We start from the raw sequence: 14,704 nt of genomic DNA on the forward strand, positions 1-14,704 counted from the left end.
AAATCCAATATTAAGACTTGATTAACAGAAATCTACGATCCATTTTAAATATCAAAAAACCGAATATCTTATTTCTCACTTAATAACGCTGCGTAGATTTGTGAATAAACCCTGAACAGCAACTTAAGCAAGTGGTAAACATATTTTGCATAGTTGTATTGTTTCAGCTTCAAAATAAAAACCCAACATCATGATAGTTGTAACAACAATAAATTGGTTAGTAACAGTAATACAAATATTCAGCAAGCAAATTCTTTGGGTGTGCACCAAAAATCAACAAAATAAATTCAGAAATATGAAACAATAATCATTATTAAATCAGAAAGAACAAGGCACTGCAACAATAAAAATTCACAGTATGCCAGGCCCATTGAAGGCGTTAGCTGAATCAAGACGGTCTCCCAAGCATTCCCATACAGCAAGGCACAGGCTACAAAAAATTAACCTGTGGTGCAATTTGAGCCCATGACAGAAGGAATGCTTGGGTGACCGGCTGATTCGGCGTAACGCCTTCAATGGGTTTGGTGTGTAATGATTTATAAATGAGTATGTCATGATTGCTGGTCTGCAAGGACACTTCAGGGCTGAACGCATCCCAGTACGTGTATGTTTACAAGACAAACAAACTTATTTTGCCATAACTCAATTATTTCAGTTAGTAATATTTTTTAACCAAATCTCATCAACTTCGTTTTTGAATGTTAAGATACAGCCCTCCACGGGCCCTGTAAATTATCTCATGACAATGGTTTATCTCTCTGCTGCCATCCGGTGTAAATTTAAACCTCCGCAGAATGTGAGCGAGAACTATTTTCACTTCGTTCATCGCAAAATGTTGTCCGATGCAGTTTCTGAAACAAAAAAATTGGTTACATTCAACAAAATGTTAATGATTAAATTGATTATTGTTCAACAGTTAGTGAGTTGAGTTTATTTCGCTTGGTAAAAGAAAACATGGCGACACAATTGCCTTAAAACAATCACCAAACTGGAAATAGCTGCACAACTTTTAGACATTATGGAGCGCAAAAAAGTGTCGGCCACAATTGGTGGATCGTGGTTAAACGCGATGCAGCTACACCATATTAAACCAGTTAAACGTTGTTAAACAGGTATTGCGCACTGTTTCCCAAAAAAAGTTTCATGAAACAAAGCTTTTTAGCATTTGCAGTTTTGCCCCCTTAAAGGCTCGGCCACCCCACAAACCTGGGTCCAGCCGAGAACGGGATAAAAGCATGAATATTTTGTTTCGCCGCGTTATCCAGTGTGAAGCGATCGGGTCGAAACTCTTGTGGGTTGTCCCAAAACTTTTCATTCCTTTGCAGTCCGATAATCGACAATTCCACAGTTGTGCCTGAAACATTAAAGTGTTGCATATGATTTCTATCGCCACATAATTCTTACACATTCAGGAAAAATCCTTAAAAGTTCAGGAAATGAACCAGCCTGTCCCAAAATGACTAAAACCACAATGGGTTTACCAATTTTTTACTTAAACAATTTCTAATTTAAAAAAAAAATTATTTAAGAAAAACATTTTGTAATTATTTTGTTGTTAAGATTCAAGTGTGAACAACAAGTTTTTTACAAGGCCTTGAAAAGTGGATTAAATTCGACGAAATTGCCTCTGAAGTTGCTTATTTATTTTAATCACAAAACTATTGTCATTATCAAAACTACTCATTTTCAAGCAGAAAACAAGGAAGTACATTGAAAACAGCTAACTTACAAATTACATCATTATTTAACAATACGCAAAACTTGTATATTGTGTAAAACTACCACAAAACAGACAAAAATTATGTGCTTGTTTTCATACATATTCTGTATTTAGATTCACCCTAGTATTGCAATTAACCGACCTTTCAAAATTTTCCTCCCCTCAAAGTGAATGTCTTTGTTAAGTTTCCGTGAAATGATCGGAGCAGGCGGAAAAATCCTTAAACTTTCCTTAATACATCTCGTCAGGTGCTGAAGTTGAGATAAGTCTGACCTTGAACATAATAACACAAGGTCAAACATAAACAGCATTTGCTACTGGTAACAAACTAAACCAGGGTAAACTTACTACAAATAGATAAGAAACACATGCTGTGAAATTATTATTTAAGATGAGTCATTAGTGTGCAAACTTACTGGTAAATTCATAACAAAGAAAAAGACGCTCAGATTATTCAAAATTTTTTTGCTCAGATTATTTAAAACCGTGAATAGTGTACCTAAGAAAAAGACGGTTTAGTAGCTTCAGAGCAACATGATGTCCTAATTTACATCATAAATTAATTAGCTATTGAATAAACAAAACTTAACAGCTTTGCAATAACCATTAATTTCCAGTTTATGTTGCAGAATGCAACCTGATTCAGGCAGCGAAATTGACATCAAATATATCAAGTTTCAATTCGATCGTCACAAAATATCCGCAACTAACCATCGGACGTCTTCATCTCCAACAACTGAAACTATTTCATCGTGACATAATTCCTGGTGTTCGGAATTCATCGATAAACAATGAAGTGTCCATGTGATGGCGCTAGCAGTCGTGTCGTGACCTCCAAACAAAAATGTGTCAACCTCGGCCCGAATTTCTTTTTTAGTCAAACCTTTTCCATCGTCATCCTGAAACAAAATGAAAGTTTTTATTTTAACAAAAACTGGTGATTTACACAGCTTGTCTGTTTATCGAGCACTGTACTACTCGCATTCAGTGTTATTTACCCTGATTAAGACAACCTGTATAAGACGTTGAAACGTCGGAATAAAAATACATTTGCCAGAAGAGCTCTATAAACTTGTATAAAATGAAAATTTAATATAAAAATATATTAAAGCTAAGGAAAGCATTATGATAGTTTTTCCCCAAAATGTTAGTCACAAAATTTCTATCATAGCAGGTACCCTCACAAAGAAAAGCTTAATTTTTTTTCAAATGCCCTTTGTAAAGTTGTTTTTTTCAGCACAAATAAAGCAATGCAAACAAACCAAAGTTATAAGTGTAAAGAATTATGTTAGTGTTTTAACCTAAATGTCAGTCACCAATTTTGTACCATAGTCAGTGTTTTTTTAAGGTGTTTTGGGGGACCGAAACGGTCCCCCAAATTTCTCCAGGGGTTTCCCAAATAAGCAAATATGGCTATTTTTTGGTATTTAAATGAAACACTTGCGGTCTCTTAAAACTACTTAGCGGTCACCCAAACCAAACCTTAAAAAAAACCTGACCATAGTAAGTACCTTCGCCATCAGTAACATGTCAAGAAAATCTCTATGACCTCTTACTCCCTCTTGTGGTGATTGTTTACGGTTTTTAATCATTTTTTCTGACATTTGGTGCACAACGTCACAAGCATTCTGAAAATCTTTGCCTTCGTCGCTACAAGAAAGTTCCTCAATAATATTTCTATGATGTTTGTGTTAAGTGACGTTAAACCTACGTCCTGTAATAATACGATGAAAATCGATCGAATAAATTTTTGCTTCTCATCCGATTTATGACGAGTTTTGAAAGCTTGTAGATCGAAGCAATGTAGGAATTCTCCGAGCTAAAAAATAAAATTACGTAGTTTTGCTTAGTTTTATGATTTTTTTTTAGTGCAACACAAATTTTTTTACTAATCTACTCTTTAAGTGCATTTTAACTGATAATTTAAAGTTATTTTATATGGACACATTAAATGTTTGTTGAACCTTTGATAAGTTTACTTTTCCTAAAATATTTAGTTAATCTTTATTATTTAACCTTCGATGATGTTCGGAAGGATTTTTTCAAAAAATTCAAAACTAACTAAAGTGTCAATAGCTTAAATATAAGAAATACATTTCACACTAAGAATGTACAAAATGACACGAGATATCAGCAGTTGTTGCAATATTTTACCAAAGTATATTCACCATGTACAATTTCCTGGCAGTTTTGTTACTGATTAAGTTACCAATATCACAAGTTGGGAAATGTGTATTTCCAGATTAAAATCAGTTGACCATGTTATAAAGAACGAGTTAATTTCGCTAAAAAGCATCTTCAGTGTCTATAGAGAGCAATGAAATGAATTAAAATATTAGCTTTGTTTAAAAATCATTGCAACAATGGCAATAGAACAGGGAAAGATTCCCAGAATCAATTTACCAGGATTAAATTATTTCATAAAATAAGTAGAAGTCTCAGAAACCAAACTTCACCTTTGTTCCTGGCAGTTAGATCGATGGTTCATCAAACATTGCAGGATTGTGTCGAGCGTAAATAAACTTGATTGCTCAAACATTTCAACATTGTAGATTACCTTGTCAGCCGTTTGTTGCTCCCATTTCGCCTAAACATCGATTGATGTGAATTCAACCACAACCACGCCACGATTTCAACGCACCAAACCCACCACTAATGTTTTTGCACATTTGTTCATAATTCTTGCATACGGCTTCAGAGCTTCAAAATGAAATGCCGAGGTCAGCAGTTTTCGGTGTCGATACCATTCCCAGCCATTCAGCAAAAACACACCTTTGCCTGGAAGCAAACAAAACATCAGATAAAACACACCCATAAGTTCAGTGGAGGGATTCAAATTTTTTGTCAACCGTTCTATCACAAAAGTCATATTTTTCAGGTTTTGAACACATCTTGCTTTCTTGGAAATTGCCCGAAGGTTTGGTAATAAAAAATCTCATTTAGAAAAAATTAAAAAGTTTAGAAAATTGGAGGATTTTGTAATGTAATTATCTTATCTATCCCCAATTTAAAACTTGCCACAAAAGAATAAGTTTCCACAAACTTACCAAGCCATGGAAGCAATGCTTTCAAATTCCGCTTTGGTGCTTCAAATGCTAAAAAATATAAAAACATTTTTATTTTGTCAAAATTTTGTGACAGGCTTCACATAACCAGAGTGAAACTGGCCAACAATCGCAATTGCTCTAAAAGTAAAAAAGATACGATACCGAAATTTTGACACAACATTCTATGCCTCTAAAGCTTTTCAGGGCATAAACTTTTGCAAAAAATATTTGTTAGTTATTCTTTCTGCAAAAATATTTGTATTATGCGTATTTTGAAATCAATATTCATCAATATGGTTGTCACAACGCCAGGCGTACTCCAGAAAAAGACTTGCAGAGTTTTCTCCTAAACACAAGCTTTAAAAACACATTGTTCTAGCAACAGTGTTTGTACCTGTTAGTGACAAAACCTTCTTGACAATGTTTGGGTCGTACAACATTAAAACTGCGTTAAACGGTCCTTTGTATATCGTGAATCCAACATCATACAACTTCTCCTTCTCGGTAAAAAATTTGATAAAGTTTTTTGGGTCTTTGTTTCCTTTTGTCACCTAAATACAAAAACCAATAATATTATTTGTAGGATTTTGAGTTCAGTTTATTTCGCTTGGTGAAAGAAAATAAAGCGACACAATTTCACTAAAGCAATCACCAAGCCTGAAATAGCTGCACAACTTGGAAACGTTATAGAGCGCATAAAAGTGAAAGGCAAAATTGGCGGATTATGGCTAAACACGCATAAGCTACGTTATTATAAAGCGTTATGTGACTGGTGATTTTTTTTTACAATTCTTTTGAATCATTATTATCAGTAATAATACAAATTATATTTGAAAAACAATAACAGATTTTGTAACAAAGCGAAAGATTTAAAATTACACACTAGGGTTCCTCTATTTCTCGACTTTTTCGTTTCTCGAGAAACGAGAAATTAAAAATCCATTTCTCCAGAATCTCGAGAGATTTTTTAACAAAAACAAACCAAAAAGTTTCCGATTGTACGTTTTTTCGCTTCTAGTAGCGATCGCAAGTAGTAATTCGCTAGCAAATCAGCCAAAAATAAAGCGACTGTTATAGATCTTACGCAACCAGGAGTGACTTCTGCCTGGGAAAGGTGAAAGTTTAGCGGCAACGCACGTTAAAAATCGCTGTTTCGGAAGCAAAAAAAGAAAGTTATGTGCCCAGTCTGCTGTAGAGGCGAGTTGAAACGAAAAATACACGTAATAAGAGGTGTCGCATTTACTTTTTGTTTAAGATACGTGACGTAATATTTCTCGAGAAATTTTTATTTATTTCTCGAGAATCGAGACTCGATTTTTTTGAGATTTCTCGATAATTTCTCGACGAGAATTTCTCGTGAAGGAACTCTGTTACCCACCATTCCCAAATGTCCCCAGAACCAATGAGCTTTTGGTCCTTTCCATTCTTCACGTAGATTCTTCCTGATCAAATAAAATCTCCAAAACCTTAAGAAATAAACAAATAGCAAAATACTTATATAAGCTATTGCTGTCAGACATTATATCAAGTTTATAGAGCTCTTCTGGCAATTGTATTTTTATTCCGACGTTCAACGTCCTTTACAGGTGGCCTTCATCAGGGTAAATAACACTGAATGCTAATGGATTGTAAGTCTTACAAACAAATACTGACGCTTAATGCACATTTAACGCAATCGTACAAATTTACCTTTTTGCAAATCCAAAGATAAAGTAAATGAGGAAAATCGCAAAACAAGTCCATAAAATCATGAAAACAGATTCAAGTTCATCAAGTTGACTTTCGTTTAAAACTTTTGCTTTTGCCTCCATTGGTTCAAATTATTCTGCAACAAGACGTTTATTTTAACCTTGAATTCAAGTTTGTTTTTGTTTTGAAGCGTGACGTAAATTTCCTTTTAGCTCATCCGATTTTTTGACATAGACATCGTATTAAAATTAGCAGCAAAAAAAAAGTGATTTTTTCAAAACTGAAATTTGTAAGATGGCTGAAATTGAATTCTTTACGTTTACTCACTTATTTTTTATTTCCTTTTTCCTTTCAATTAAAGGTTTTAGCTGCCAATTTATATCCATTTGTTACTTCAGTGGTCCTCAAACTTGCACAGAATCTGATCGACATCAGTTAATCCGGATCTTCGCCTAATCCGGACAAATTTATTAGACCGAAGGGTCCGGATTAACAGAGTTTCACTTTTACAATTTGTTCAACCAGTGTTAATGAGAGATTTATGTGCATTTGTAGGGAGTAATTTGCATCTAATTCCACAAAACCCATCGCAAGAGTTTTAAGCTAGAAAGGCTTGAATTAAAGTTTGTTGTTGTTTTGAAGCGTGTCGTACATTTCCCTTCAGCTCATCTGATTTGTTAACATAGACATCGTATTAAAATTAGCAGCATAAAGTAATTTTTCCAAATCTGTAATTTGTAAAATGGTTGAAATTGAATTCTTTACGTTTGCTTACTTATTTTTTGTGTCTTTTTTGTCTTAATTAAATATTCCAGCTGCGAAGTCACATCGATTTGTTACTGCAGTGGTTCTCAAACTTTTTTAAGAATGCGGCGCACTATTTATTTTTTCCGCGGCACATTTTGCAGGAGCAGGACAACAACACAAAAGTTGTTTAAAGAAAGTTAATTTGCAACCTTATTGTTGTGGTTGAGATTGTTGTTTATGACGTGGCCTTTAAACGTTGTCATGCACGTTTGCTGTATTTCGTCATCAAGTCCTAAAACATCAGGGAATGTTTCAATTTTTTTCAAACATAACAAAATTTTCACAGTGGATACAGTATACAGTGGAAAGTATACACCTACACCCCTTAAAACCGTGGACCCTTAAAACCACGGACCCCCGCATTTTTTGCCGCTTACCCTTCCAGGGTTGAAAAACGCTGTTTGTTGATGGAGCGGACATTGAAGGTCGATCTAAATTTTTGGCCGGCAGATGTGGGTTTTCAACGTCCCCGTATTTCGGCTGTAGGCCATCCTTTATCTCTTTGCGGTTTATCGTCACATGTGTATTGACTATTGGCTTGCGTACCATTCTACATTCCGTACATCGTTATGTGCGGTTAATTGCTGAACTGATGCATTCGGCGAACGACAGTGTTGCGAGCCTAATGCTTTAAACTATTTTGCTTCTGGTTCGTACTTTTGGATCTAAAAAGTTGGTTCAGTTTTCTGCTCCAGGCTTCATCTGCAGAAACCTGTTGCATCAATATTCCGTAAATCTTAATTATTTATTGATTTTATTCGCTTTGTTGGATAATTTCAAGCTTCTAAAATAAGATTGGAAAAATGATTGTTTTGCTGAAATTTAAGGTAGGTATTTGGACCGAGTTTACTAAAGTTAGTAAACCAGCCTAATTCTGGCATGCCTCGCCTGAGATGACCCACCCACATTTTGAGATGACCCGCCCACATTTTGAGATGACCCGCCCACATTTTAAAATGACCCGCCCACATTTTGAGATGACCCGCCCACATTTTGAGATGACCCGCCCACATTTTGAGATGACCCGCCCACATTTTGAGATGACCCACCCACATTTTGAGATGACCCACCCACATTTTGAGATGACACACCCACATTTTGAGATGACCCACCCACATTTTCCCCACACACTAAATAAGTTGAAAGTTCAAGAGTGTAAAAATCAAAACAAAAAAAATCTCTCGGTAGCTGGACGGTTTAACAACGTTCCTAGGATAAAAAGATAAGATTTGAAAAAATAGTTAAAAACACGGAGAGATGGAATAAAAATTTCCAAAGACCTTGAAAATGTTTAAGTCAATGTCATTTCCGTTTCCGGTTTAGAACAGTTGCTTGAATGAGAACAAACTTATCATTGGCAAATCGGGGAAAATTTCATGCAAACTTGAAGGGCGAGAAACTAAATATTTCGGGAATAAACTAAAAAACAAGTTTTAAAAAATATACAAACATGTGTTTTAATTTTAACTGAATAGCGAACTATCAAAGCATAAACACTTTAAAAACGGTTAGAGACATTAAAACTTTGGTATTGTTTGTCTGTGATTTTTTGCGGACAGAAAGTGTTTTTTCCTGCACTTCATTTCTCGTTATTGTACTTACAAATATAAACATGATTTACTTTTAATTTATTTGCGGTCATGTGTTTAAATTTTAACTTTTTTTTCTGCATTTAATGTTCCGTTATTGCATTTAACTAATATTTACTAATTTCAAAATTTCAAAAGCGCAAACTCTCACCAATTCGCGCATGTTCAAGCTCATCTTTAAATACACGGCCTTTAAACGATAATTATAAGTATGTTTTTACCCTACATTAATTAATATTCAAACATTTGCGCTGTCGTTTTTACCGGTGTTTCTATTATTGTTTTTACAACGTTTAAGATACTCAGGATGTCCATTGCTTAGGTAATATACATAAATACCTGAGTATAAAAAAACGGTGGATGGGCAACCTTTTTTGTACTGCGGACCGTTTTTGAAACTAAAATTTTATCGCGGACCGGTCTACAAAAAATACAAATATTCAGCAATGAAAACGCATACGTTAGTTCATTATCCCCCGGATACATGGGCAAAATGTTTTAAAGTATTTAACCTGAAAAATTATACTGCCCGGAAGGGAACTCCTCGCGGACCGGTACCTGCCCAGGACTGGCGGTTCTGCCTTTATAATTTCATCGCGCCAGAACATATTTGATATCATTAGTCAGGAAATTGTGTTCCAACGACTGAACGTCCCTTTAACAATGAATAACATTAAACTTTTAAACCCACGGTTTCTGTGGACTGCGCGGTTTGATTAAGAAACTGGATGAGATGACGATATATCTCCGATTGAGTCATAGAATGTTCAGGAATTTCAAACAATGGTTTCGCGCAAACAAAAGAAGCAATTATTCCACCAACACTCCATTTTCGTTCCTTCAACTTGCGCTGTTGTCAGAACCTCAAAATCTTTCCCCAAATTTGGAAACAAGATTCAGATTTTTTTAAACAAAGTCAAATAAGGGATTTTTACAGTCATTTTTCGCCGTCAGCGCTCGTTTCAGTGCAATTGTATCAAGGTGATTTAATCGCGGCACTTTCGATAAATCAATCTTGTCACCGCGTAAAGCAGGAAGAGGGAAACAATCATGAATGGTTACCAGGGAAACGGAACAATCCGTCACCAAGCAACGAAAGTTGGAACAATGCTTGCGAGAAGAGGAGCCCGTTCTGAACAAAGGATTAAGATGAGGAAGTAAAAGGAGGAATTTCCATCGGACTCCAGCAAAATTCTCGACCAGCGAACCCAAAACATACAACTATTTTTGGACCCGCAACGGAATTAAAGCCACTTTCTGATGGAAGTTTTAAACCTAATGTTGGTAGTTTATTACACTCCAAAACAAACTAAAACTTAGATATTTCAAGATATAAGTTATAACTACTAAAGTAATAGGATTAAAGATATAATCGTAATAATAAGCCTATTACTTGAGGTATAATGTATAAATCTAAACATAAAAAACGGTGGACGACTTCAGACTTGTCAAAGTTTTCAGTCTGTTGTTATACGCGGCTGTTGTCTCCATCTGTCGTACTGAGACTCTGGTGACTCGTGATTGAATAATATACTACACACAGTCTGCATCCCAAACCAACTTAGTAATATGTTAGCTGACCAAAACCCCAATAAACTGCCGCGAGTGATTAACAAGTTTGCCGGGAAAAGTTTTTGCAGATCACAACTATGATCGCGATGTTTAAGGGCTTTGTGACAAACGTGGTTGTATGATGACAATAGAACGCCTATTCGATCTTTTTTGTCACCGGAAGCAGCCACAGTCAGAATAAAATGTGGATAATGTCATATTTTTAAAGTGTATTGCGAACAAAAACACAGTTTGTTGTAATAGATCTTGAATGAACGCTGGTAAACCGTTTCGACGTCGCAATCTTCCGTTCAGCCCTCACTTCAAAGAGAGCTTTCACTTTATCATAAGGTTCAGTTTTGTTTCACGAAACCGCGATAGACAATGGGATAGCTGTTGACGTCACAATCGAGGAACGCGCCAAATATAGATTTTCTATTAATTCACAAATTTGAATGGAGATTTAAGAATATCAGCGAATAAGCTTTTCAGTGGAAAACTTGTCTGTGTAAAAATACATTTCCTCGTGAATTTCTGGAAACTAACTAATTTTTTATCCGTTGAAATTCCTGGTTACTTGACCCGTTAAAGTTTGTACCTCAACTTCACAAGTTTTTATAATACAAGCTGTTGTTGCCAGGCATCATATCAACTGTATAGAGCTGTTCTAGGATAAGTTTTTTTACTTTTGTTTATCGTGCACTGCACTACGCGCATTCAGTGTTATTTACCCTAAAGAAGGCTCAATTGTAAAGACAACGATATTTAAGCTATTGCTACCAGGCATAATAATAACTTTATAGGGCTCTTCTGGCAATTGTGTTATTTACCCTGATGAAGGCGACCTGTATAGAACGCCAAAACGTCGGAATTAAAATACAATTGCCAGAAGAGCTTCACCAGTTTTGTTTGAACAGGAAACTTTTGAACAATTTCTTCCTGAAACGGGGGTCGATTGTGATCTATAAGCGGGTTCCAGGGATTGTTAGCATTACTCGCAATCTGTATTGGAGGCGGAATTACCACATGTTGAATGAGGGAGTTGGAGTTCGCATGATTTGTTACTTGAGCCATATCCGATTTTCAACTGTCTGTGAACACGGTGTAGCTGCAGCGCGTTCAGTCATTATCCACTAATTGTGCCCTCAACTTTTTTCCGCCCCATAACGTTTCAACGTTGCGCAGCTATTTCCGGCTTGGTGATTGTTTTAGTGCAATTGTGTCGCTATATGTACCAAGCGAAATAAACTCAATTATTCGCCGGAACTGACTTATTTGTTTTCAGGTCGGGTTAGGCTTCAGTTTCAACAAAAGAATTTGATTCGGGTCTGACTTTACCCTTCGCCTCATTAGTGCCTCAGTTTCAACAAATTTTGGGAAGAATTCGAGTTTGTTTCAAAACGAATTCGGGCCAAAAGCCACCGTGCACTGTTCTTGTAAGTTTTTTTGTTTTTTTAACAAAATAAGAAACGTTCATGCCTGTATCAATGCTAACGTGGAGCCACTTTCAACATAATTTGAAATTGTCATTCATATTTATGTCCTGGTTTCTATACTAAAACAGTCTGTTAATAAATTTGTAAGCGCACAGAGACTTTCCGAGCACCCTGTACTACAACGCCTAACTACACAAGACTTATTCAAAATAAGGAAACAAAAAAATGAACAAATCAACTTTTTGATGCCAAGCAAAAAAAAACAATTCGCAGCATTCAACAAAATGTTCGGTTTGTTTCACAGTGGTGTGATAAAAACCATCAAACACGTGTTACATCAACCTCTATGACCTTTAAGCCACCTTGCAACGTTTGCTTACGCAGCGAAATCAAAATCAGAAAAAAGTGGATAATCTCACCCACTGACCGATTAGTGGCCGGGATTCGATTGTTTCCGGAATAAGAAACATTGAGAGAAACTTTTAACGTTTCGAGCGACTCGACGTTCCAAATCAATATAGGCATTGTGACGTCACAAGCGAAAAAGGCGATCGAGTGAAAAAGTGGTTTAAAAGGAAGTAGAACCGCGCGAAGCTTGCAGAACTTCAGTCGAGCGGAAAGCGTTAGTGGAGGTGAGACAATGAGGCGGGCAGTTGCAAGCTCTGTGACGACATAATCAGGTGTAAAGGTTTCTTAAAATTATGTTTTTATTTGACCTCGGTGTTTTGGCAACAAAATTTCGCGCGGGTGTGAATGCCGCAATGTTAGGGTTGTTGCAAATTTTGCGGGGTTTGACACAAAAGGCGACAAATCATGTGGCTGACTTCCCTCAGTGGTTCACCTGACCGGCAAGATATTTCAAGGTCGACCAAGTTTAAAAAGGGGGCCTTGCAGAGTTATCTTTTCAGATAAGTTTTAAAATTTGAAAAATTAGGAAATCAATAGTTAACCTTCTGTTGTCTGTTTTCATATTTATGGTTGAAGAAAACCTTGGCATTTCACGCATGATTGGGTGGGAACAGGTAAAGCCGGGAAAAACAACTTAAACTCAATTCGCGGGTTTGTTTACGGGAATTATTCGAGGTCAGCAAAGTCGTTTACTTGCAAGGGTTGAAAACTCCCAAAGGACCGAAAAATTCGTTGCATTAGAAACTGCATAAGCGAAACTCTTTGTAGCAACAGAAAGTCTAAAAACAATTCTTTGCAACCCGTATTTGTGAGTTAGTTAAGGGTTAATTTGTCTTGCAAGAAAGGCCACCACTGGTGTGGGACATCGAAACGTCGATTGTTTATCATAGTAATAAAACTGCTGGAAGAGCAATACTCGTTTAACCTGCTTGCGTTGGTTTAGAGCGGGGTCAGCAACCTTTTTGCACTGCGTGACGTTTTAAAATCGCAATTTTATCGCGGACCAGCCTTCAAAAAACAATAAATGCTCAGCAATAAAAGTTTATTACAGCTTATATAAGTTATTACAACTTTGATTTAATGAGAATTATGAGCTTGGTTTGTCGTAACGCTCCCATCTAGGAATTATGCTGTACAGCATTTAACCTAAAACGTATAAGGAACAGTGGTTGCCAACCACACATAAACTGTTGGGTACGGAAACTCATGTATATTAACAAAACCTGAAAAGTGTAGGGCCTTGCAGTTGGAAGCATTGGGCAGTTTTGTCATAAAACTCCTTATTTGATGATTTAGTCTTTAAGAGCTCACAATTTTTTGTTGTCTTGCTTGAGGCGTGTTAACTAAACCTGCAGACCCGAGCCATGTCTGAGTTTGTTGATCGATGGTTTACCACGTAATGATGTAGATCAGTGGTTCTTAACCTTTTTTCCTTGCTGCACCCCTTTCAAATCACTAACCAATTGTCGCACCCCCTTTCAAATCACTAACCAATTTTCGCACCCCCTTTCAAATCACTAACCAATTTTCGCTCCCACTTCTGTAATTGCTTAAATAGAATATACCTAACCAACCTTAATGATTCAGCATCCCCGCAACCCCTAGGAACAGTTCTCGCATCCCTTGGGGGTGCGTGCACCCCAGGTTAAGAACCCCTGATGTAGATAGATGGAGAAAGTTACACATTGCGATGTAATACCGGTTGTTTATCACCGAAGTTGAAATTAACCAGTTTCAACAAATTCTTTTAAAATTATCCAGCGCATTGTGTTGTGGAACATATATGAAGTGAAGTTTAAAGGCCAACAGTGTAGTTGCAGCGCGTTTGCCATCTTTGCACCAATTGTGCCCTTAACTTTGTCGCGCTTTATAACGTCTGAACGTTGCGCAGCTATTTCCGGCTTGGTGAATATTTTAGCCACGATTTTGCCCGGAGAAATAAACTCAACTCAAGGTTGTTGTAATTTATGCATAAACCGCAAAAGCGAAAATTGCTTCGCGGAAAGATGAGCTGATATAATTGTAGATACTGGTTATATTCAAATCATTGAAACAACACACATGGTCTTGCTATTTATCGCTTTTTGCACAGATGTTGTTGGAACGTAAAAGTGTTTTACTCGAAAGTATCAGCTTGCATGAGTTTTGTCACAAAATTTTTGTAATGGCAGTGGAAGACTTGTTTGATTAAAGTTGCGTGCAAATGTATGTCGCGATCGATGGTATGCTTGAACGCTTCAGGGTTGATCGCATTGCGTGTGTTTGTTCACCTTAGTAACAGATCTAATTTCCACGAATGTTGGAAGACCAGCTGATTCGGTTCTATAGTAGGCCTGGCTTGTTGTGGTTTATATGTGAATAAAATATATTAAAATATTTTGGTACACCGTGTGAATATCCGGTCACGTGACAGTGTGAGCGGATTTCCGGTAGCGCGTTTTCTCGCCTTTACGTGTT

The 14,704-nt window shown here is 36.5% G+C and overlaps 1 protein-coding gene across 2 annotated transcripts; it reads right to left on the minus strand.

Moving 5' to 3' along the window:
* Nucleotides 1-135: 135 nt before the first annotated feature.
* On the minus strand, nucleotides 136-7,034 carry LOC145219084 (cytochrome P450 4F12-like). Of its 2 annotated transcripts, XM_080086455.1 has the most exons (13): nucleotides 6,784-7,034; nucleotides 6,457-6,592; nucleotides 6,146-6,233; nucleotides 5,162-5,318; nucleotides 4,768-4,815; nucleotides 4,371-4,498; nucleotides 4,177-4,307; nucleotides 3,432-3,539; nucleotides 3,232-3,370; nucleotides 2,432-2,619; nucleotides 1,863-1,993; nucleotides 1,207-1,354; nucleotides 136-851 (listed from the first exon to the last, which is right to left on the minus strand). In XM_080086455.1, the coding sequence occupies exons 2-13, from the start codon at nucleotides 6,576-6,578 to the stop codon at nucleotides 683-685; spliced, it is 1,557 nt and encodes a 518-aa protein (XP_079942581.1). In that variant the 5' UTR covers nucleotides 6,579-6,592; nucleotides 6,784-7,034; the 3' UTR covers nucleotides 136-682. The 2 variants fall into 2 exon arrangements, with proteins under 2 accessions (XP_079942581.1, XP_079942580.1); XM_080086454.1 differs by lacking the exon at nucleotides 6,784-7,034 and having other exon boundaries at nucleotides 6,457-6,644.
* Nucleotides 7,035-14,704: the final 7,670 nt, after the last annotated feature.

The sequence above is a fragment of the Phallusia mammillata genome, chromosome 3 (genome assembly GCF_965637545.1).
Source record: "Phallusia mammillata chromosome 3, kaPhaMamm4.hap1.1, whole genome shotgun sequence".
Classification (NCBI taxonomy): domain Eukaryota; kingdom Metazoa; phylum Chordata; class Ascidiacea; order Phlebobranchia; family Ascidiidae; genus Phallusia; species Phallusia mammillata.

Coding starts and splice junctions, on each gene's coding strand:
- LOC145219084 (XM_080086455.1), bottom strand. CDS start 6,578: ATGGAGGCAAAAGCAAAAGTTTTAAACGAAAGTCAACTTGATGAACTT. Junction 6,234..6,456: donor ATCTTTGGATTTGCAAAAAG/GTAAATTTGTAC, acceptor TTATTTCTTAAG/GTTTTGGAGATTTTATTTGA. Junction 3,371..3,431: donor TCATCGTATTATTACAGGAC/GTAGGTTTAACG, acceptor ACTTTCTTGTAG/CGACGAAGGCAAAGATTTTC.